This window comes from Oryctolagus cuniculus, chromosome 8 (genome assembly GCF_051225735.1).
Source record: "Oryctolagus cuniculus isolate XC-2025 breed Fujian yellow rabbit chromosome 8, ASM5122573v1, whole genome shotgun sequence".
In the NCBI taxonomy this organism is placed as follows: Eukaryota; Metazoa; Chordata; class Mammalia; order Lagomorpha; family Leporidae; genus Oryctolagus; species Oryctolagus cuniculus.
In genome coordinates, this window is record NC_142874.1 from 1,404,004 (window position 1) to 1,428,121 (window position 24,118).

Below are 24,118 nucleotides of genomic sequence, written 5' to 3' on the forward strand. Positions count from 1 at the left end.
AGGGGTGGGTGTGAGGGGGGCTGGCAGATCCCAGACGCTGTTCGCTTGCTTCCCAGGGAACCTGGAGGCTTCCCTGGGCACGGTAGGGGCTGGGACCCACAGTAGGAGCTGTTGAGTCTTCCACCGCTGCTTCCCCACCTCCCTGTACCCAATGAGTCCCGCACGCTACCTTGCTCAAACTTTCCTTAATGTGTCTTATGTAGTGGTTACTAGAGAGGGGGCACAGAATAGGAGAGCTTTACAGCAGGGCAAGCAGAGGGGCAAGCAAAGGGACAGCCAAGGAAGGCAATGAGCCTCTCATTCTCTATATTTCAATAAGCGTGATTTACAGGTAGGATGGGTTGTAGAATTCCATCTGGCTAGGCCTCTTGCTGTTTCCGAGGTTGTTTCAGTGGGGCGGGGCTCGGTGGCCTTAGGCAAGGGGCCAAAGGCTGCAGGGGGTTGGGGAAGGAGACTCAGATTAGGATCTGCTTCTGTTCCTTGGTCCCCACCCTGCACCTCAAAGGCCCTGAGGGTGGGGTCCCAGTGGCATACCTGACAGCTGGGATCTGCTTACCCAGCTGACGTTTTCTAGGCAGTGCAGCTTGATGGGTATGTGGCAGTTTTGTGGCTTGATGTCTGTTCTGTATTTTGTTAACAGACTTATCAATTTGGAGTTTGCAGCATGAAAACCTAGCTGATTATTTATTTGGATCTTTTTAGTTTCTATCTTCATCCTTCTCTCTTCTGTTAACAAGGAAGTCAACTCTTATTAACTGCCACTGAACTCTTTGCAAAGTGAGATGTGAACCGAAGTTAATGCAAATCTATTGTGTGGGTCAGTAACTGGAGCTATTTTAATCTGGGTTTGGTTAAAGTGGAGAACTCTAGAAACACACATACAGAAAAGTAACTTTTTCTCTGCCCGGTTTCTTACAGTCACCCAATGCTTCACCAAGCTATTTAAAGATTTTTTTGTTTTACTTGAGAGGCAGAGTTGCATACAGAGAGAGGGAGAGACAGAGAGAGAGGTCTTCCATCCCCTGACTCACTCTCCCAATGGCCGCAATAGCTGGAGCTGAGCTAATCTGAAGCTAGGAGCGAGGAGCTCCCTCTGGATCTCCCACAGGGGTTCAGGGACCCAAGCAGTTGGGCCATATTCTACTAAGCTGGATTGAAAGAGGAGCAGCTGGGACTAGAACTGGTGCCCATATGGGATGCTGGTGCCGCAGGAAAAGACTTAGCCCATTACACCACAGCACCAGCCCCCAAGCTGATTATCTTACAGACCATACTGTTTTAATTAAGAAGTCCAGTTACTTTGCTTATTTTACGTTTTGTGTTTAAGTCCATGACTTTTTTAATGTTTTTTTTTATTTTTATTTTTTATTTTTTTTAACTTTTATTTAATGGATATAAATTTCCAAAGTACGACTTATGGATTACAATGGCTTCCCCCCCATAACGTTCCTCCCACCCGCAACCCTCCCCTTTCCCACTCCCTCTCCCCTTCCATTCACATGAGGACTCATTTTCAATTCTCTTTATATACAGAAGATCAGTCTAGCATACATTAAGGAAAGATTTCAACAGTTTACTCCCACACAGAAACATAAAGTGAAAAATAATAGATGATTTTTTAAATGATGATGAAATCAGATCAGACCTATTGTCATGTTTAATCCCAGTGAGAGTCAAGTTGGGAATTGATAATTTCTTTTTTTTTTTTTTTACAGAAGATCAGTTTAGTGTACATTAAGTAAAGATTTCAACAGTTTGCACCCCCATAGAAACACAAAGTGAAAAATACTGTTTGAGTACTCGTTATAGCATTAAGTCTCAATGTACAGCACATTAAGGACAGAGATCCTACATGAGGAGTAAGTGCACAGTGACTCCTGTTGTTGACTTTACAAATTGACACTCCTGTTTATGGCATCAGTAATCTCCCTATGCACCAGTCATGAGTTTCCAAGGCTATGGAAGCTCCTTGAGTTCTCCGACTCTTATCTTGTTTAGACAAGGTCATAGTCAAAGTAGAGGTTCTCTCCTCCTCTCAGAGAAAGTTACCTCCTTCTTTGAAGACCTGTTCTTTCCACTGGGATCTCACTCACAGAGATCTTTCATTTAGGTGTTTGGTTTTTTTTTTTTTTTTTTTTTTTTTTTTTTTTGCCAGAGTGTCTTGGCTTTCCATGCCTGAAATACTCTCATGGGCTTTTCAGCCAGATCCGAATGCCTTTAGGGCTGATTCTGAGGCCAGAGTGCTGTTTGGGACATCCGCCATTCTATGAGTCTGCTGAGTGTCTCACTTCCCATGTTGGATCACTCTCCCCTTTATTTATTCTATCGGTTAGTATTAGCAGGCACTAGTCTTGTTTATGTGCTCCCTTTGATTCTTAGTCCTTTCATTATGATCAATTGTGAACTGAAATTGATCACTTGGACTAGTGAGATGGCATTGGTACATGCCACCTTGATGGGATTGAATTGGAGTCCCCTGGTATGTTTCTAACTCTACCATTTGGGGCAAGTCAGCTTGAGCATGTCCCAAATTGTACATCTCTTCCCTCTCTTATTCCCACTCTTATATTTAACAGGGATCACTTTTCAGTTAAATTTCAACACTTAAGAATAACTGTGTATTAATTACAGAATTAAACCAGTCATATTAAGTAGAACAGACAAAAAAAACTACTAAGAGGGATAATGTATTAAGTTGTCCATTAGCAGTCAGGGCTATGCTGATCAAGTCACCATTTCTCATAGTGTCCATTTCACTTCAACAGGTTTCCTTTTTGGTGTTCAGTCAGTTGTCACCGATCAGGGAGAACATATGGTATTTGTCCCTTTGGGACTGGCTTATTTCACTCAGCATGATGTGTTCCAGATTCCTCCATTTTGTTGCAAATGACTGGATTTCATTGTTTCTTACTGCGGTATAGTATTCTAAAGAGTACATATCCCATACTTTCTTTATCCAGTCTACCGTTGATGGGCATTTAGGTTGGTTCCAGGTCTTGGCTATTGTGAACTGTGCTGCAATAAACATTAAGTTACAGACTGCTTTTTTGTTTGCCAATTTAAATTCCTTTGGGTACATTCCAAGGAGTGGGATGGCTGGGTCGAACGGTAGGGTTATCTTCAGGTTTCTGAGGAATCTCCAGACTGACTTCCATAGTGGCTTGACCAGTTTGCATTCCCACCAACAGTGGGTTAGTGTCCCTTTTCCCCCACATCCTCACCAACATCTGTTGTTGGTAGATTTCTGAATGTGAGCCATTCTAACCGGGGTGAGGTGAAACCTCATTGTGCTTTTGATTTGCATTTCCCTGATTGCTAGTGACCTTGAACATTTTTTCATGTGCCTTTTGGCCATTTGGATTTCCTGTTTTGAAAAATTTCCATTGAGGTCCTTGGCCCATCTCTTAAGTGGGTTGTTTGTTTTGTTTTTGTGGAGTTTCTTGATCTCTTTGTATATTCTGTTTATTAACCCTTTATCTGTTGCATAGTTTGCAAATATTTTTTCCCATTCTGTTGGTTGTCTCTTCACTCTCCTGACTGTTTCTTTTGCAGTACAGAAACTTCTCAATTTCATGCAATCCCAATAGTTGATTTTGGCTTTGACTGTCTGTGCCTCCCGGGTCTTTTCCAGAAACCCTTTGCCTGTGCCAATATCTTGAAGGGTTTCTCCAATGTTCTCTAATAACTTGATGGTGTCAGGTCGTAGATTTAGGTCTTTAATCCATGTTGAGTGGATTTTTGTGTAAGGTGTAAGGTAGGGGTCTTGCTTCATGCTCCTGCACATGGAAATCCAGTTTTCCCAGCACCATTTATTGAATAGACTGTCCTTGCTCCAGGAATTGGTTTTAGATCCTTGATCAAATATAAGTTGGCTGTAGATGTTTGGGTTGATTTCTGGTGTTTCAATTCTGTTCCATTGGTCTATCCATCTGTTTCTGTACCAGTACCATGCTGTTTTGATTACAACTGCCCTGTAGTATGTCCTGAAATCTGGTATTGTGATGCCTCCAGCTTTGTTTTTGTTGTACAAGATTGCTTTAGCTATTCGAGGTCTCTTGTGCCTCCATATAAATTTCAGCACCATTTTTTCCAAATCTGAGAAGAAGGTCTTCGGTATCTTGATTGGTATAGCATTGAATCTATAAATTGCTTTTGGGAGAATGGACATTTTGTTGATGTTGGTTCTTCTGAACCATGAGCATGGAAGATTTTTCCATTTCTTCGTATTCTTCTATTTCTTTCTTTAAGGTTTTGTAATTTTCATCGTAGAAATCTTTAACGTCCTTGGTTAAGTTTATTCCAAGGTATTTGATTGTCTTTGTAGCTATTGTGAATGGGACTGATCTTAGAAGTTCTTCCTCCACCATGGCATTGTCTGTGTATACAAACGCTGTTGATTTTTGTGCATTGATTTTATACCCTGCTACTTTGCCAAAATCTTCTATGAGTTCCAATAGTCTCTTAGTAGAGTTCTTTGGGTCCCCTAATAAAGAATCATGTCATCTGCAAAGAGGGATAGTTTGAGTTCTTCCTTCCCAGTTTGTATCCCTTTAATTTCTTTTTCTTGCCTAATAGCTCTGGCTAGAACTTCCAGAACTATATTGAATAGCAGTGGTGAGAGTGGGCATCCCTGTCTGGTACCAGATCTCAGTGGAAATGCTTCCAACTTTTCCCCATTCAATAGGATGTTGGCTGTAGGTTTTTCATAGATTGCTTTGATTGTATTGAGGAATGTTCCTTCCAAACCCAGTTTGCTTAGAGTTTTCATCATGAACGGATGTTGTATTTTATCAAATGCTTTCTCGGTGTCTATTGAGATATTCATATGGTTTTTCTTCTGCAGTCTGTTAATGTGGTGTATCACATTCATTGTCTTGCGCACATTAAACCATCCCTGCATACCAGGGATAAATCCCACTTGGTCTGGGTGGATGATCTTTCTGATGTGTTGTTGCATTCTATTGGCGAGAATTTTATTGAGGATTTTTGCATCTATGTTCATCAGGGACATTAGTCTGTAATTCTCTTTCAGTGCTGCATCTTTTTCCAGCTTAGGAATTAAGGTGATGCTGGCTTCATAGAAAGAATTTGGGAGAACTCCCTCTTTTTCGATTGTTCTGAATAGTTTGAGAAGAATTGGAGTTAGTTCTTCTTTAAATGTCTGGTAGAATTCAGCAGTGAATCCATCTGGTCCTGGGCTTTTCTTTGTTGGGAGGACCTTTATTACTGTTTCAATTTCTGTCTCAGTTATGGGTCTGTTTAGGTTTTCGATGTCTTCCTTGTTCAATTTAGGTAGGTTGTGTGTGTCCAGGAATCTATCCATTTCTGATAGGTTTCCCTGTTTGCTGGCATACAATTCCATGTAGTAATTTCTGATGATTCTTTTTATTTCTGTGGTGTCTGTTGTTATGTTTCCTTTTTCATCTCTGATTTTATTGATTTGGGTCTTTCCTCTTCTTTTTTTAGTTAGTTGGACCAATGGGGTGTCAATTTTGTTTATTTTTTCAAAAAACCAGCTCCTCGTTTGGCTGATTTTTTGTAATGTTTTTTTGGATTCAATCCTGTTGATTTCTTCTCTGACTTGAATTATTTCTCTTTTCCTACTAGATTTGGGTCTGGTTTGCTGTAGGTTTTTAGATCCTTGAGGTGAATTGAAAGCTCATCTATTTGGTGCCTTTCCAATATCTTGATGTAGGCACCTATTGATATAAACTTTCCTCTTAACACTGCTTTTGCTGCATCCCATAAGTTTTGGTATGTTGTGCTGTTATCCTCATTTACTTCCAGAAAAGTTTTGATTTCTCTTTTAATTTATCCTATGACCCATTGTTCATTCAGGAGCATGTTGTTCAATCTCCATGTGTTTGTGTATGCTCTAGGGATTCCTGAGTTGCTAATTTCCAACTTCATTCCTTTGTGGTCTGAGAAGCTGCATGGTATGATTCTAATTCTTTTGAATTTGCTGAGACTTGCTTTATGGCCTAGTATGTGGTCAGTCCTAGAGAAGGTTCCTTGCACTGCTGAGAAGAATGTAAAATCTTTAGCTGTAGGATTGAAAGTTCTGTATATATCTGTTAGATCCATTTGGGCTATAGTATCATTTAAATCTACTGTATCCTTGTTGATCTTCTGTCCTGTTGATATGTCTATTTCTGAGAGTGGAGTATTGAAGTCCCCCAGGACTATTGTATTGGGGTCTAAGTCTCCCTATAAGTCCCTTAACAAATCTTTTAGATAAACCGGTGCCCTGTAGTTAGGTGCATATACATTGATAATTGTTATATCTTCCTGTTGAATTGATCTCTTAATCATTATATAGTGTCCCTCTTTGTCTCTCTTAACAGATTTTGTGGTAAAGTTTATGTTGTCCCATATTAAGATGGCTACGCCCGTTCTTTTTTCATTTCTGTTGGCATGGTATATCTTTTTCCAGCCTTTCACTTTCAGTCTGTATGCATCTTTGTTGGAAAGATGTGTTTCTTGTAAGCAGCAAATAGTTGGGTTTTGTTCCTTAACCCAATCAGCCAAGGTGTCTTTTAACTGGACAGTTCAGGCCATTAACGTTCAATGTGACTAATGATAAGTGGTAACTTTGCCCTGCCATTTGCCAAAGATAAGTTGTAATATATGCTTTGAATTCCCTGTGATCTTTTGCTGTGAGGTTTCCTTCCTTTACCTTCTTTCATATTGATGACCGTGTTTCTGTGTTTCTGTGTGTAACACATCTTTAAGCATCTTTTGCAGGGCTGGACGAGTGGCGACAAATTCTTTCAATTTCTGTTTGCTATGAAAAGTCTTTATTTCACCTTCATTCACAAATGAGAGCTTTGCAGGATATAATATTCTGGGCTGGCAGTTGTTCTCTTTTAGTACCTGGGCTATGTCTCACCATTCCCTCCTAGCTTGTAGGGTTTCTGATGAGAAGTCAGCTGTGAGTCTGATTGTAGATCCTCTGAGAGTAATCTGACGTTTCTCTCTTGCACATTTTAGTTTAATCTGATTATAAATCATGTAAGGATTGATCTGAAAAATTAAAGTGGGAAGACCACCTTGATTTTTTTGATTATTAAGCTGTGTATTTCATTAATCACTGAGAGTGCTGGGGGATATTTTTCCAACTGTTTGTCATGCTGTTATACATGGAAGTGTTTTACTAATTTAATTTTGTAGTAGTTCATTATTAGTACATACAAATGCTTTTGCTTTTTACAGTTGCATTTCAGCAATTTTGATTAATGTATACTAGTCATACATTATTATAGGATATAGTGCAATATTTGAACACATATACACAGTAGAAACTAATTAAGCTAGATAACTAGTTTTCCATTTCCTCTTCATAATTTGAGCCTACCAGCTCCTCTCCTCCAGTTCTTTACATAGTACCTAATATGGTGCACTCTAGTCATCAAACTGTATTATGGAACACCAGAAGTTACTTCTGCTTCCCTGTGCTTTGCTACCTGTTAGCAATACCCCTCTCTCCCTAACTGCCACCCTTCTCAGCTTCTACTCATCACAATTCAGACCCATTTTTTTGTCTCTTCAATATATGACAAGGAATGTGTGACATTTGTGTTTCTGTGTCTGGCTTATTTCAGTTAATTTAAGTATCTCTATGTTTTAAAAGATATAAAATATTTTATTTTTTTTTGTCCAAATGGTGTTCCCTTGTACACTGTCTCATTGATTGACAGCTAGATTTGTTCTAAATCATGACTGCTATGAACTGTGTTGTAGTGACTGTAGGAAAATTGCTGTCTCTTTGATATTCTTATTTCATTTCCTTTTACTGTATAGCCAGCAGTAAGATGGCTATGTCATGTAGATTAATTTTTCTTTTCTGAGTAATGACCATACAGTTCTCCATAACTCCTGTACTAATTTACATTTTTACCTGTAGCATATGAGAGTTTTCTTTTCTCATATCCTCTCTAGCATTTGTTTTCTTTTTTATATTTTTGGAATAATTTATAATATTGTGGGGTTTTTCTATTGGCTTATTTATTTTTATTAAGTATTTCATTGTTTATTTGAAAGAGTTAAATATAGAGAGGGAAAGGCAGAGAGATCTCTCATCTGATAGCATACGCCACCAAGAGTTGCAAACTGGGGCTGGGCCAGGCTCAAGTCAGGAGCTTCTTCTGGGTTTCCCACATGAAAAGCAGGGGCCCAAGTCCTTGGACCATTTTCTGCTGTTTTTCCAGGTGCATTAGCAGGTGTCTGAGTTGGAAGTGGAGTAGTTCAGAGTCAAATTGGCACTCCCATGGGATGCTGGCCTCACAATTGGCAGTTTACTCACTATGCCACAATGCCAGCCCCTCTCCCTATCATTTTAGTCCTCAAAAAGTCATTAATGTCAGCATTCACCCCATTTCCTTTTCTCTCTGCTATTCAATTTATTGAAGTTTTGTTTTTATTTCCACTATTCCTAATATTGCTCTTCCCAAGGTCATTAGTGATTACTGTGTTTGTTAAATGGAATTTTTGTTTTTAATTCCTCATTTACAGAGTGCACTTTGTAAAGTTCTACTGCATGCCAAACCCTCTTCTAGGCACAAAATATAGGCTCTTTTTCTCTTAAGGGTTAATATGACAACATGCTCACAAGATAACATAAAGTACACTTTCACTGAGAATAAATTGTGTTATGAAAATGAAGCATAGTAATGGGATAAGTAACTAATCAGAACAAAGAATGGGTTTAGAAGGCATCATCTGACACATTTCCTAGCTCCCTCTTCAAACACTGTCTCCCTCAGCATACATTGTAACACATCTCCTTCAATTTCCTCTGTACTTCTGATTACTCCTTTTAAGTTCATTTGCAGTCTCATGTGCTTAAAATCAAATATTGATATTTCTCAGATGTTTACCATTGCAGTGGTTGTCTACACACTTTACAAATACATGTAGTGCTTGGCTAAACTCATCTACTCCTCATGACATCATACTTTATGTTACATTAAATAAATTTACATTTCTCCTGAGCATAGAACACATATTTATGCAACTATGAGCTTCACAGTTCCTCAAAATCAATATGAACAAAAGTAAAAGTAAAACTTGCTTCCCCCTTGGTAAACCTTATCTCAGAATATGTCACCAACATTCCACTTTCTATAAAAGGTAAATATTTGGGAATAATCAATTCTTTCCCTTTTTGTTCACTTACCTATGACTGGATGAGTGTATTCCTTACCTATTTTTCAAATCTCTTCATTCTACCTGCTACCTCCTTGGTCCCACCTTCCTTATATCTGCTGTCACCTACATAAATGAAATTACAATAGTTATCTAAGATGGCTCCCACTCTTGCTCTCAACTTCAGTCCATTCCCCAAGCAGCAAATTAAACACAATAGCTGTCACCTTATTTCTCTTTCATATCTTCATCTACACCACATGACTCTTCCACATCTCACTTCTGCCTACTTCTTCATCTTCATCTTTGTCAGTGGCCCCTGACCCCAACTCTGCTTTAATCACTGTGAACTTTTGCTCAGTTCCTGCTCCATACCTTGCCCTTAATATACTACTTGACATGGGAAAACCATGGCTCATGAAAACTACAGACTGTATAAATGAGTGAATCTTTTGAGGATCACAATTTCTTGGAGAAATGTAATAAGGAATAAAACGAAAAAAAAATCCTTGGTATACAGCAGGTATACTATTTTTAAAGCCACAGAGAAGAGACTAAATAGAAGTTCGGCAGAAGGAAAGTAGCGTGATATAAAAGTTTGTGGCAAGGCTAAGAGGCACTGGTCAAGAATCTAACAAATCCATTAGGAAAAGAATAAAATTTTCTTCACCTCCTTCAATCATACAAATTATTTCAACCTAGGATAATGAGACAACTTTCCAATTATATATATATATATATATATATATATATATATATATATATATATTTCATCAGTTTAGAGGTTTTATTGTAGAAGGCTTTCATATCCTGGGTTAAATTTATTGCATGGTATTTTATTTTCTTGTGATAATTGTAAATATGTTTGCTCTTAAAATTTGCTTCCCACTAAGTTCATTATTATATATCAAAGTGCTACTGAATTCATTTTGTATTGTCAATTTTATTAAATTATCAGTTCCAGAATTCTCTTGATGATGTTCTTATTTATTTCCATATAGAACCATGTTATCTGCAAACAGAAATATAAATTTAAATTCTTACTTTCCTGTTTGAGTAGATATTTTCTCTTTTTGATTGTATTCATTTGAATCATTTCCTGTTTCTCTTAATTTAGCTAGAAAATTATTTTCTTCAAAGAATCAGCTCTTCATTTTTTTAAAGACTGATTTATTTATTTTAAAGGTAGACTTACAGAGAAGTAGAGGCAGGGAAAGAGAGAGTGAGAGAGAGAGAGATAGAGTCTTCCATCTACTGGTTTACTCCCCAAATGGCCACAATGGCCAGAGCTGCACTAATTCAAAGCCAGGAGCCAGGAGCTTCTTCCAGGTCTCAGATGTGGGTTGAGGGGCCTAAGGACTTAGACCATCTTTTACTGCTTTCCCAGGCCATAGCAGAGAGCTGGTTCAGAAGTGGAGCAGCCAGGACTTGCACTGTCTCCCATATGGGGTGCCAACACTACAGGCAGTGGCTTTACCTGCTATGCCACAATGCTGGTCCCTCTTCATTTTAATTTTTAGTATTGATTAAGATTCTTCCTTATTTATTTCTGCTTTGATCTTTATTATTCATTTACTTCCCTTGGATTTGACTCATTCTTGTTTTTTCTGGGTACTTGAGAAGGATAGTAGGTTACTTATCTGATATCTTTATTGTGTTTCTATATGTTTGGCCAACATATAGTTTTAATTTCTATGTTTCCCTGATAACTGTGGGGACCTTCTAGGTGACTGCAGAGAACACTTGCAGAAATGAGGCTGTATTAGGTTGCTAACAAAATACCACAGATAGTGTCATTTTAATCAGAGAAATTTACTTCTCAGAGTTGTGGAGATTGAAAACACAAGATCAAAGTCATAACAAGCTTGATTTTCTTCTAGAGGTCTTTCTCCCAATGGACCTCACACATATGATATTATTTGTTCTGCTCAAAAGCAATTTCTCCAGGTAGAGTCATATTGGCACTTAGCACTTAAAGGTATGAGTTTTAGGGAGGCACATTTCAGTCCATAACACTTATATGAGCTACATGGTCTGACTCAAAGACAGCCATCTCTGGGGAGGATAGAGATGTTGAAATGAGTGTTAGGATTCTTACAGTATTACTTTCAGAGGTAACTCCATTGAAAATTGTGCATGCATGCACACACAGAGAAACAAAAATACTTGCACACACAGAGAAACAAAAATTTAAACACATACTACAGTGGAAATGCCTAATGGTTGTTACCTATAGGTAACATCAATACAATAACCATAAGGTGGCAAATTAGCAAACCATTAAAAAGAGTATTGGAGAGAATTAAAACAAAATCTGCCACTACAAAAATATGTAAATATATGTATATATGATATTCAATATTTATAGTTGCTAGAAGATAAATACTGATGTGTGGGAAATAAAACCTAAATCTTACCTCTCAATATTACAGACTATGCTGCATGGAGAATGTCTTCCCAAAACCATTCATTGGGTTAATGCTTTGGCATAGTATGTTAGGTCTTCAACTGCAGCACTGGAATCCCACATGGGTGCCAATTCAAGTGCCTGCTGCTACACTTCCAGTTCTGCTCTTGGTAATGGCCAAGAAAGTAGTGAATGATAGCCCAAATACTAGGGCCCCTGCAACCATGTGGCAGACCCAGAGGAAGCTCCTAGCTCCTGGCTTTGGATCATCCCAGCTCCAGCCATTGTGGCCATATAGGGAGTAAACCAGTGGATAGAAGACCCCTCTTCTGTCTCTCCTTCTTTATGTCCATAGCTGCTTCTCAAATAAAAATTGAATCTTTATAAAATATTGAAAAATCTTCACATTTTAAATTTCTGTTACTCAAAGCTAGCACAGAACTACATTATACATAGGAAAGATAGATTCTGAAAATCATAAATGTAATGCATTGTAGCAAAATTTTCACAAATACTTCTGATTTTCTCAACACTAGATACTAAATTAATAGTCATTGTGGGCCGGCACCGTGGTTCACTAGGCTAATCCTCTGCCTTGCAGCACCAGCACACCGGGTTCTAGTCCCGGTCAGGGTGCCAGATTCTGTCCCGGTTGCCTCTCATCCAGGCCAGCTCTCTGCTATGGTCAGGGAGTGCAGTGGAGGATGCCCCAAGTGCTTGGGCCCTGCACCCCATGGGAGACCAGGAAAAGCACCTGGCTCCTGCCTTCACCTCAGCGCGGTGCGCCAGCCGCAGTGCACCAGCCGTGGCGGCCATTGGAGGGTAAACCAAAGACAAAAGGAAGACCTTTCTCTGTCTCTCTCTCACTGTCCACTCTGCCTGTCCAAAAAAAAAAAAAAAAGAATAATCATTGTGGGTTTTTCATCTCTTTGACAACCACTTGTAGTACTTCACAGCTTTTCCAAATTTATCACTATGTGTGTTTTTCAAAACATGCACTGAATTTTACCAGTTTAATGAACATGAAATTGAATTTTAGTGGCACATATAATAAACATCTACAAAGCTTCCAAAACATAGAAATAATACCATGGATCAGATATGAGACTTACATTTGATTGAGTTCAATTCTTTTAAGCTAATTTGTCATTAGTATGTGGCAATTACAAATATAATTAATAATTAAGCATATAAGCATTAAAATTGAATGATTCATAGAATTTGGAAATGATCATGTGTAGCAGTGGGAACATGTTTTTTAGTAAAATTGATGAGGGTTACTTAAAATCTAAATAAGAAGCTATTCTAGTAAACTCCAAAGACATATAGGGAGTAAATAAATACCACAGAAAGTAAGAGCAAAGAGATTTGGTGCCAGTTGAAACCTGGTCTGCTTTCTTATCCCCTATCGTGACACAATGAAATGGAAACATCAGGATCCCTCTCCTCTCTACCACCAACTGAAGGGCAAGGCATCCTCATTTGTTCTGACTCCAGTTTCCTGTTGCCAAGAATATGTCCTGGGTGAATATGGCTGAGAGGTAGTGCCCCATCCTATCTGAATGATGGAGGCTCTGTATTTGTCAAGAGAACACATAGATCCCATCTTCCACTATATGTTATGTCCACAGTAAGCATGTCTACAGAAATTGACCATACTTGTGGTGAATTTTGGTTGTAAGTTTTTGGGATAAGGAAGATTCTCTCTCTCTCTCTCTCTTTCTCTCTCTCTTTCTCTCTCTCTTTCTCTCTCTCTCTGTTTTTCAAATAAGTTATTTTGTTTAAGAAATAACTCAATCCAAGTCTCTGACATGGCTCAAAGGCCTTCACCTACTTGAGGCATTGCTTCCCGGGAGGTATTTTTCAGTATGTGATTTTGCAAGGAGCTGGAATTGAATCAGGAGGGGAGTAGCCACTCAAATGGTAATTTCTAGTGAATCTTGACTAGATCTTATCTCTTCCTCAAGCAGACCCCAGGGTTTTCCTGAAGATAACTGTGTCAAATAAGGAAAATCTGAGAAGGCAAATGCTTTACAATGTGTGTTTCTCTCACATGTCCTGATGTCTCATAGGTAAAGGAAGTGAAATGGTGAAATCCAAGGTCTTGTGAAGGGATGGATACAGGGAATGGTGTTATTTGAAATCATTACTGAAAAAGTATACTACATTAAATATATATTATGTATATTTGTTCCAATGCAATTTTGGCCAAAAATGTGATGCTGTAAGTTGCATTCTTTCTATAGACTTTCAGGTCTAAAAATACAAGAAGTATTCTAGTGTACACACATATATATGGAATCCTATATGGTATTTTTGAAATCATAGAAAAAGAATGAATTCAAAATGACTTTCTCTAATGTAAATTTTAGTGACAACATAATGCTTATCTCTTTGATAACCTCATTTATTTGGATAATCGCCCTTAAAGTTTTAATTTTTTTTTACTATTATCTCATTATTTTACAAAATTTGTAGGCAGTGCATTCTTAATTATTCCTCAGCTTGTAGTCAGTTTTCATTTTAGGAAATCTATAATTGTTCATCAATCAAAAAGGAAAATAAACATAACTTTGTTCTCAGAGAATATCCAAAAATAAGATGAATAACAAATGTGTCATGATTATGAAACATTACATTCATCTAAGATAGGGCAGTTTGGTCTCTGTTCTTTCTGTTGCCATGACAAAATATATATTACATGTTTGAGTTGAACCTCAGAGCAAAATATCCTAAATCTTTTGGATCATGATGTCCCAGTCTTTATTGTCACATACATGACATAGTGGTCAACATTTTAGTGCTACCTTGAAAATAAATACTTAAAATTCTACAAAGGTAAAAATTGCCTAGTACTAACACACATATCCATTAAATTCATTTCTGAATTTTTAGAGTAATGCAGTCCTTAATAGTTTTGAAGAGCTGAACTTGATTCAGGTATAGGATCCAAAATGTGGGGAAAAGAATCTAGTTCAGGTTATTTTGTTTTTGTAATATTCATTGATTGATTTGAAAGGCAGAGTTACAGAGATTGGGAGAGACAGGGAGAGAAAAAGAGATATCTTCCATCTTTCTGCTCCATTTCCCAAATGGCCACAGTGGCTGGGACTGGGCCAGGCTAAACCAAGAGCCTGGGACTCTGTCTTGGTCACCCATATTAGGGGATGGGGCCCAAATACTCAGGCCATCTTTCAGTACTCTTTCAGACATATTAGCAATGGAGCTGGGTTGCAATAGAGAGGCAGGACTCAAATTGTATGCTCACAAGGGATGACAGAATTGCAGATGGAGGCTTAACCTGCTACATCACATTGCAGATGCCTACTTCAGTTTCTTAAATCTTTATGCATTTCTCTCAATTAGTCACAAATGCAGATTGTAGTGCAGACTTCCCCTAGTACTGTTTTTAGGCAAATAATTCCATTGTTTTCCTTTAATTTGATATTATTTCAGTTCTTCAAATGTTCATCAGTAGAATAATCATAGACAAAGCCAAAAGCTATTTTCTATTGTCTGTCTTACCTCAATGTTCTTATTTAAAAATATTTATGAGCTTGATAGGGAAAGAAGTTAAAGAACAGAAAGAGAGAGAGTGAGAGTGAGAGAGAGTGAGAGCTCCCATGCATTTATTCACTCCCTAAATAACCATACCAAGCAGAGGTGAGCAGGATTGAATCCAGGAGTTAGGAATGGAGTCTATGCCTGCCTCATTGGTGGCATCACTACTGCTTCCCCAGTTCTTCATTAGCTGAGAGCTGGAAACTAGAACTGGCACTGGAAATCCAACTTGGGCACTCTGAAGTAGAACTAGGGTTTCTTAGCTGGCATCATAAACACTAAACTAAATGCTTGCCCTCTCTTTAAAATATTTGTCCTCTGCTATATTTGAAGTGACTATGGATGATGTTTTCCTGGAAATTCTTCTGTGTTCATTCTCATTAAGGCTTCACTGATAGGATCTTGTCTTTTTCCCTAAATACTTCTAAATTCTTCACTTTAACATTGCTCACTCAAAGTTAATATTATCCCCCTTTCAGTCTGTTATGTAATTCCTCTGGACAGATGTAGCCCTTTTGATCTGAAACTCCTGTTTCCCTCTGGCTTGGGCATTTTTCACTGCTTTCAGACAATAGTTTGACTCCCTGTTTAATGCTTCTTATGTGGTTGTCCAAATGCTCAAGTCTAAAATGAAATCACATCCTTCCTTCTTCCTTCATACCTGTATACAACATACACAGCTTTTAGTGTTTGTTTTGTGACAGAGTTCATATGTTGACCAGAAGTATTCTATTACAGATGATGATAGGATTTGAAGACCTGGCTGTGTATTTCACCTGGAAAGAATGTCAGAACATGAACAATGCTCAAAAAATCTTGTACAGGGATGTGATGCTGGAGACCTACAGCATCCTGTTCTCCTTGGGTGAGTGACACCCATCACATTCCCAATGGTAACTTTTTCTGCTATTTGACAAATAAGTAAACACTTTATAAAGTATAATGTTTGGAAGGTGTAGAATTTGAGAACATGAATAATCTGAATTTCTAACATCCAGAAAGGATTCAAATTGGTACCTTTGTTGCAGAGCACCTGGACCAAGCTCTAGTCTTTTAAATAACCCAACATTGTGATTTCACAAAGTCTGACATTGTTTCCATTAATAGGGCACTGCATGACCAAACCTGACTTGATCTTGAAGTTGGAGCAAGGAACAGAGCCCTGGATGGTGGAAGAATGCTTGCATCAGAGCCTTCCAGGTCAGTCTGCACATAATGGGCAGGGAGGCCAAAGTAGAAGCAGTGCAGCAGATGTTGACTGGTGCTCTTTCCATGAATTTTTCTCAAGTCTTATTCCTGATGACATCTGGATTTGTAAATCAGGTATTCTAGAATATCTGGGGATACCAATGTCTGTCTTTTTTTTCTTGGTGAAGATATTCTTAAATTAAAAAAATATATATAATGCTTTTCTGATGTTACTAAGGGTTTTTTTTCCAGGTTAGATTCATTCTACAAATTCTAACTTGTCATTCTCCACACTTTCATACCTTTTCATTCATGCATTTATTAACTCCTTCAGTGGCAGGCAACCCTCTCTTTCATTCTCTTTGTGCCTCAATCTTTGTCTCTTGGCTTAGAAGTAAGTTAATAAATGATTAAATGCTAAAAGATGATCATGAATAAGCCTCTGTGCTGTGACATCAAAAATCATAAAGCTAAGCATGAACTTGTATGGGAACATGAAAATAAGTGATCCTAGACTCACCAAGAAATTCATGAGTTTCTCAATCCCAAGGTCAAGTAACCTCATAGGTTCATGTTGAATGGCTCAGATTTGTTTGGGAGAAGAGTTTGAATTATGAATTCTTATTTTTCATTGTCATTGAAAAACAAGAAAATAACAAAACAGCATAGGAAATGAAGTGTTCTGTGAAAATAGGAGGCAACTAATCAAAAGCCTTGAGAAAGTCAAATTATCACAGAGGAGTGTTTATAGAAAGAATTGAGAGGAGATAACCACAGCTGGTGTTTTCAGAATTAGTTAGAAAACACTTTTCAAGTGATCTCTGTTAAATATAAGAGTGAGAATAAGAGAGGGAGGAGATGTATAGTTTGGGACATGCTCAATCGGACTTGCCCCAAATGGTAGAGTTAGAAATGTACCAGGGATTCCAATTCAATCCCATCAAGGTGGCATGTACCAATGCCATCTCACTAGTACAAGTGATCAGTTTCAGTCCAAAATTGATCATAATGAGAAGATTAAGAGTCAAAGGTATCACATAAACAAATCTAGTGCCTGTGAATACTAACTGAAAGAATTAAAAAGGAGAGAACGATCCAACATGGGAAGCGGGATACAAGGAAGGCTCAAGAATGGCAGATATCCTAAATAGCATTATGGCCTCAGAATCAGCCCTAAAGGCATTTGGATCCAGCTGAAGAGCCCATGAGAGTATTTCAGGCATGGAAAGCCAAGACACTCTGGCAAAAAAAAATGACCTAAATGAAAGATCTCTGCAAGTGAGATCCCAGTGGAAAGAATGGGTCATCAAAGAAGGAGGTACCTTTCTCTGAAGAGAGGAAAGAACTTCCACTTTGACTATGACCTTGTCCAAACATGATCAGAGTTGGCAAACTCAAAAGGCTTCCATAACCTTGGCAACCCATGACAAGAGCCTAGGGTGATTACTGACACCATAAACAAGCGTGTCAATTTGTTAAGTCAACAACAGGAGTCGCTGTGCACTTATTCCTCATGTAGGATCTCTGTCCTTAATGTGTTGCACAATGTGAATTAATGCTATAACTGGTACTCAAACAGTACTGTACACTTTGTGTTTCTGTGTGGGTGCAAACTGTTAATCTTTTTCTTAATATATACTAAATTGATCTTCTGTACATAAAGATAATTGAAAATGAATCTTGATGTGTATGGGATGGGAGAGGGAGTGGGAGATGGGAGGGTTGTGGGTAGGAGGGAAGATATGTGGGGGGAAAAGCCACTATAATCTAAAGGCTGTCCTTTGGAAATTTATATTTATTAAATAAAAGTTAAAAAAAATAAGAAAACACTTTTCGAAGAAAGTGAGCACCCCGTGGGTTGTAGAAACAAATTCTTTAAACTGGTATCAAGTTTATACCCAAGATGGTATACTGTGATTTTTCTGTACCAGTAACAGATATGAGAAGCTGAAGATGTCAGATTTACTTAGGAATATGGGAAGCTGTCATAGATTGCAGATAAAAGTTTTTCATTTGAAAAATCCTACAAATCCCAGGGAAGACTAAACATGAGGAAACATACACTTGTATACTATTCCTTAAATGTGATCCTGTTTGGAATACAAACACATTTCATTCTTCACCTGAAAGTAAATGATCCAGTAAAACTTTCTCGTATTTCTGAAATATTAGAGAAGCCCAAAATACACAATTTTTCTAAATATAAACTGGAGCAAAAGCACAAGGAAAAAAATGTTTGCTAGGCAAGGGGTGAAAATTTTTGCTAAATATTTGTCTAATCTTTGAAATCTTGTGTAGTTGTTTCATCTCTGATAAAAGCAGAATGTCAATGAGTAGAGAGAGATCTTTTAACTCACTGTCTGCAAATGACTGCAACAGTTAGGTCTGACTAGTCTGAAGCCAATATCCTGGAATTCTATCTAGTCTTCTCTGGTGTATCACAGGGTCCCAAACACATAAACCGTCATCTGCAGCCTCCCAGGTTACATAAGCAGAGAGTTATATTCAAAGCAGAGAGTTGTATTAGAGACAAGAGTAGTCAGGTTTCAAACTGGCATATCTGAACAGAATTCAAGTAGTGAACACAATCATGATTGAGCATTGGGAGACTATTGATACTATTCAATATATTAATGTGTTAAGGAGAAAAGCCATATAATAATCATAACTAAGTTTCTCATATTGATTTTGTTAATATCTTATGCCAATTGAATAATAAGTAACTTGATTCCATTTACATAAGTTATCAAGGAGAAAGTTCTATGTGATTCAGTGAAGTGGTTGTTTATTTTTTCTCATTTCAGTTGCTGTGAAAAGGGATGACCTGATTAGGACCAACCAGGAATGTCAGGGCAAAAGTCTGAATCTTAATGTTATGAAAAATAACAACACATCAACTCCAAAGAGAGTTGAATTAAGAAAAACATTTAATTTATGTTCAAGCCATATTCCAAAACTAAATATGAGAAAGGGAAATTATTTAAGAATTAAACCTGAAGAATGCAATGTATGTCACAATGTGTATCCCCAAAGGGGGTCTGATCAACTACAAGCTGAAGAGAAATTTGATGCCACTAAGGTACCTGGGAACTCTCTCCAGTTCTGTGAGCCTCTTAATCAGTGTCACAAGATTCAGACTGTGAATCAGACATTTGAGCATATTGGACAAGGGAAAGGCTTCACAAGGAAGATGTTCTTTAAATCTGAGAAGGTTCATAAGGGAGAAACCTGTGATAAGTCAACTATCACTGTTGGAAAGGCAACTCAAATAATAAATGCTTTCCACAAAAGCTCTAACCTCAGTACGCATCAACAAATCCACATAAGAGGGAAATTTTATGAATATATTAGATATGTGGAACCTGTTATTTACCAATCACATCTTGCCATAAATCAGAGACCATATGTAGAGAAAAAACTCCATGCAGGTAAACCTTGTGAAAAATCTTTCAGTTGTGAGTCCTGCCATAACATCCATCACTGTACTCACATACAGGGAAACCCCCATATGTGTATTGAATGTGGAGAGACCACTCACCAGGAGTCAGATCTCATTAGACAACAGAAAATTCACATACAGATGAAACCTCATGAGTGTACTGATAGTAGAAAAGTCTTTTTCCCAAAACCGTACATCATAACACAACAGAGAATTCACATAGAGGAGAAACCTCATGAATATAATGACTATGGAAAAGACTTTTTGAACAAGTCCAACCTCATCAATCAGCAGAGAATTCACAAAGGGAAGAAGCATTATGAATGCAATGAATATGGAAAAGCCTTTGGTCATAAATCAAACCTCAAAATGCATCAGAGAATTCACACAGGGGAGAAACCTTATAAATGTTTTGACTGTGGAAAAGTCTTTGGCTGGAAGTCAAGCATCATAATTCATCAAAGAGTTCACACTGGGGAGAAACATTATGAATGTAATGTCTGTAGAAAAGCTTTTGGCCAGAAATCAAATCTCATGAGGCATCAGAGAATTCACACAGGGAAGAAACCTCATAAATGTAATGACTGTGGAAAAGCCTTTGGACAAAATTCAGAACTCATCATACACCAGAGAATTCACACAGGGGAGAAACCTTATGAATGTAGTAACTGTGGAAAAGCCTTTGGCCAGAAAACAAGCCTAATAATGCATTAGAGAATTCACACAGGGGAGAAACCTTATGAATGCAAGGAATGTGAAAAAGCATTTGGCAAGAAGTCAACAATCACTAGACATCAGAGAATTCACACAGGGGAGAAACCTTATGAATGTAATGACTGTGGAAAAGCCTTTAGCCAGAAGTCAATCCTCAGAAACCATCAGAGAACTCACACAGGTGAAAAACCTTATGAATGTAGTAACTGTGGAAAAGCCTTTGGCCAGAAGTCAGTCCTCAGAAACCATCAGAGAACTCACACAGGTGAGAAACCTTATGAATGTAATAACTGTGGAAAAGCCTTTGGCCGAAAGGCAAGCCTAATAATGCATCAGAGAATTCACACAGGGGAGAAACCTTATGAATGTAATAACTGTGGAAAAGCCTTTGGCCAGAAGTCAATCCTCAGAAACCATCAGCGAATTCACACAGGGGAGAAACCTCATGAATGTACTAACTGTGGAAAAGCCTTTGGCCAGAAAAGAAGCCTAATAATGCATCAGAGAATTCACACAGGGGAGAAACCTCATGAATGTAATAACTGTGGAAAAGCCTTTGGCCATAAGACAAGCCTAATAATGCATCAGAGAATTCACACAGGGGAGAAACCTCATGAATGTACTAACTGTGGAAAAGCCTTTGGCCAGAAAAGAAGCCTAATAATGCATCAGAGAATTCACACAGGGGAGAAACCTCATGAATGTAATAACTGTGGAAAAGCCTTTGGCCAGAAAAGAAGCCTAATAATGCATCAGAGAATTCACACAGGGGAGAAACCTTATGATTGTAATGACTGTGGAAAAGCCTTTGGCCAGAAGGCAAGCCTAATAATGCATCAGAGAATTCACACAGGGGAGAAACCTTATGAATGTAATGACTGTGGAAAAGCCTTTGATCAGAAGTCACACCTCATTAGACATCAGAGAATTCACACAGGGGAGAATTCTTATGAATGTAATAACTGTAGAAAAGCCTTTGGCCGGAAGGCAAGCCTAATAATGCATCAGAGAATTCACACAGGGGAGAAACCTTATGAATGTAATGACTGAGGAAAAGCCTTTGGAAATATATCACAACTCAATGCATCAGAGAATTAACACAGGAGAGAAATGTCATGAATGTAATGACTGGAAAAGTCTTTTGTGAAAAATCACAACTCCTATACACCAGAAAATTCACACAGGTGAGAAACGTTATTAAGCTAATGACTAATGGAAAGATCTTTGGCCAAAAATCAGACCTTATTGAACACCAGAGAATTCACACAGGGCAGGAGCCTTATGAGTGTAATGTATGTGGAAAAGCCTTTGACAATAAGTGAGAACTCAATGCACCAGAGAATTCACACAAGTAGAAACCTTATGAATGTAATGACTCAGAAACTTTTTAACTATAATTCAACCCTAACTGCACATCATCAAATCATATAGGGGAAAACCCTTTTGAATGTAATGCATGTGAAAAAGCCTTTATCTGGAAGTCACACCTCTTAAGACATCAGAAATCACATGGGGGGGGAAACCTTATGGATATAATGAGTGTTAGAAAGCTCTTTGCCAAAATCATGCCTTATAACGTCAGAGAATTTAGAGTAGAGACTTTTGAGTGTAATAAATGTAAGAGATCCTTTTGTCAGAAGTAATGCCCCATAACACATCATGGAATTCAAACAAAGGAAATAGTTTAAGAATATATTGAATGTGGAAGAGCTTTTTCCCAAAATCAATGTAATCTTTGTGACAAAGCCTTTTGTTAGAAACCATGGCCCATACAACAGGGACTCATGTAAAGGAGAAAGCTAATGAATGTTATTAGTGTGAAAAACATCATTCTTCCAAAATCAATTGTTATAATCAAAGAATTCGCACAGGGGTTTTCTTACAAGTGTAATGAATGTTGAAAAGTATTTTCCTGGAATTCATGCTTACATTGATACAGAATTCAAAAAATATGACAAAACAGTTAGCCAGAAATTAGATATCAATAGACATCAGAGAATCCATAAAGAAAAAATAAATGTAAGGAATGTTTAAAAAATTCATCTCCTGTAAATCTTTCTTTAGTTCACAAGAAGTGACTCAGAAATGAGATTACCATAATTCATCTCTCAATGGTTAGCTGAGAACTCACCAAAGAGAAAATCCTTTGATTGTAATGTAATTGGAAAAACCTTTACTGTAAGGCAAACTTCTGCAATACTTAGCAATATTACAGGGAGAAGTTTCTGAAAATGTCATGTGTTTAGAATTCTTAGATACAACCACACCTCAGCAAGTGTTAGGCAATTCACATGATGAATTGTGACTGAGACAGGTTAACCATTCTTCAGAAAGTCTTTCTCTTATATAACCTGTGTTTTTAGTTTCCCATTATTGTGAGACCAAGTAAATGACCTATGCTTTCAAGTATAAATTTTGCTAACAAATATTCAACGGTTGATTCAACAGTTACTTGGAATACCTTCACCAATTACAAAGTTATTGTTGTATAGCAGTTTTATCGCCTGCCTAGGAAGAATTTCCCCACATTATTGTAGTATTGTAGTACAAAGAAGTGATGTGACCACAGGCATGTGAGCTGAACTGACACATGTTCCAGCCATAATTCTGTACTCCAGCCCTGGTTGATGAGTGTTGTGTCCAGTATAGGGAATGAGCCTGTGGCACCTGTATACTCATGTGAACTTTCAAGTTATCTGTGTGCATGTCTAGATTAGACTATACTGCCTGAGGTCTGTTCGAATATTCAGGTAGGACTTTTTGCACACATCACCTTCATTATATAATGGGACTATATCAAATCCTATAAATTGCTCTTTATCTCCTAAATTTTCTTGGATTACTGAGTTGCAATCCATTTTAAAATATTTCACTTACAATCCCCTATTTTATACTTTTCTTCCTTTAATTTCTTGCACAGAGACAATAATTTGGGTAGTATTACTTCGTACTGCTAAAAGTGACCCTCATTTTTATTGAAAATGTGTGTTTTCATCCTTTTCCAAAGGCAAAAGGAGGATTATACTCAAAATGAAAATCAATGTCATCATGAAGGCAAAGATGAAAGTCATCTAATCATAAAGACAGAGGCTACCAGAAGCTGAAGTTGGCAATGAAGAGATTATTCTGTAGATACAGACCTCACTCCCTGCATTGCAGTTTGAGCCAGAGAGAGTGATTTCACTTTTATCCTTCAAAGAGTGACAGTATACATTTTACTTTTTTTAAGTCATTAAGCTTGTGATAATTTTTGACAGTAACAATAGGTAACCAGATTCTCTTACTACTAACCTGGAAGTGACTGAAATTTCATGAAACATGAGCACACTCTGGTGGTAGAAGTAAAAAAACTGATCATATCTGGGAAAATTGACAAAAACATGCTAGTAGGGTCAACGGATGGATCAATTAGCTCCCTGATCCACATCTAATTATTTCCTTATAATTATTATTGTTGGACTATAAATAATGCGGTATGCCTCTAGAAGCCATTTCTTAATTCTGAATGGAATATAATTCTTTTGGTTTATTTGTTTTGTGTCATTTGTGCTTTGCCAATGTTTTTAATCACTGATGCCTCAATAAATTCTTTTTTTCTAAAGTTAAATGTGATATATTTTATTTACAAATAGTCCTCGGGGACCGGGAGAAGACAGTTATTGTCA

The 24,118-nt window shown here is 37.7% G+C and overlaps 1 protein-coding gene across 1 annotated transcript; it reads left to right on the forward strand.

Annotated features, from left to right (window-relative positions):
• Window positions 1-23,452, forward strand: LOC138843454 (uncharacterized). The gene is given in 5 exon segments (XM_089301820.1): window positions 1-82; window positions 15,851-15,977; window positions 16,220-16,312; window positions 19,105-21,532; window positions 21,534-23,452. Coding segments are annotated over 4 exon segments (2,715 nt in total). The 5' UTR covers window positions 1-82; the 3' UTR covers window positions 21,601-23,452.
• The last annotated feature ends 666 nt before the right edge of the window (window positions 23,453-24,118 follow it).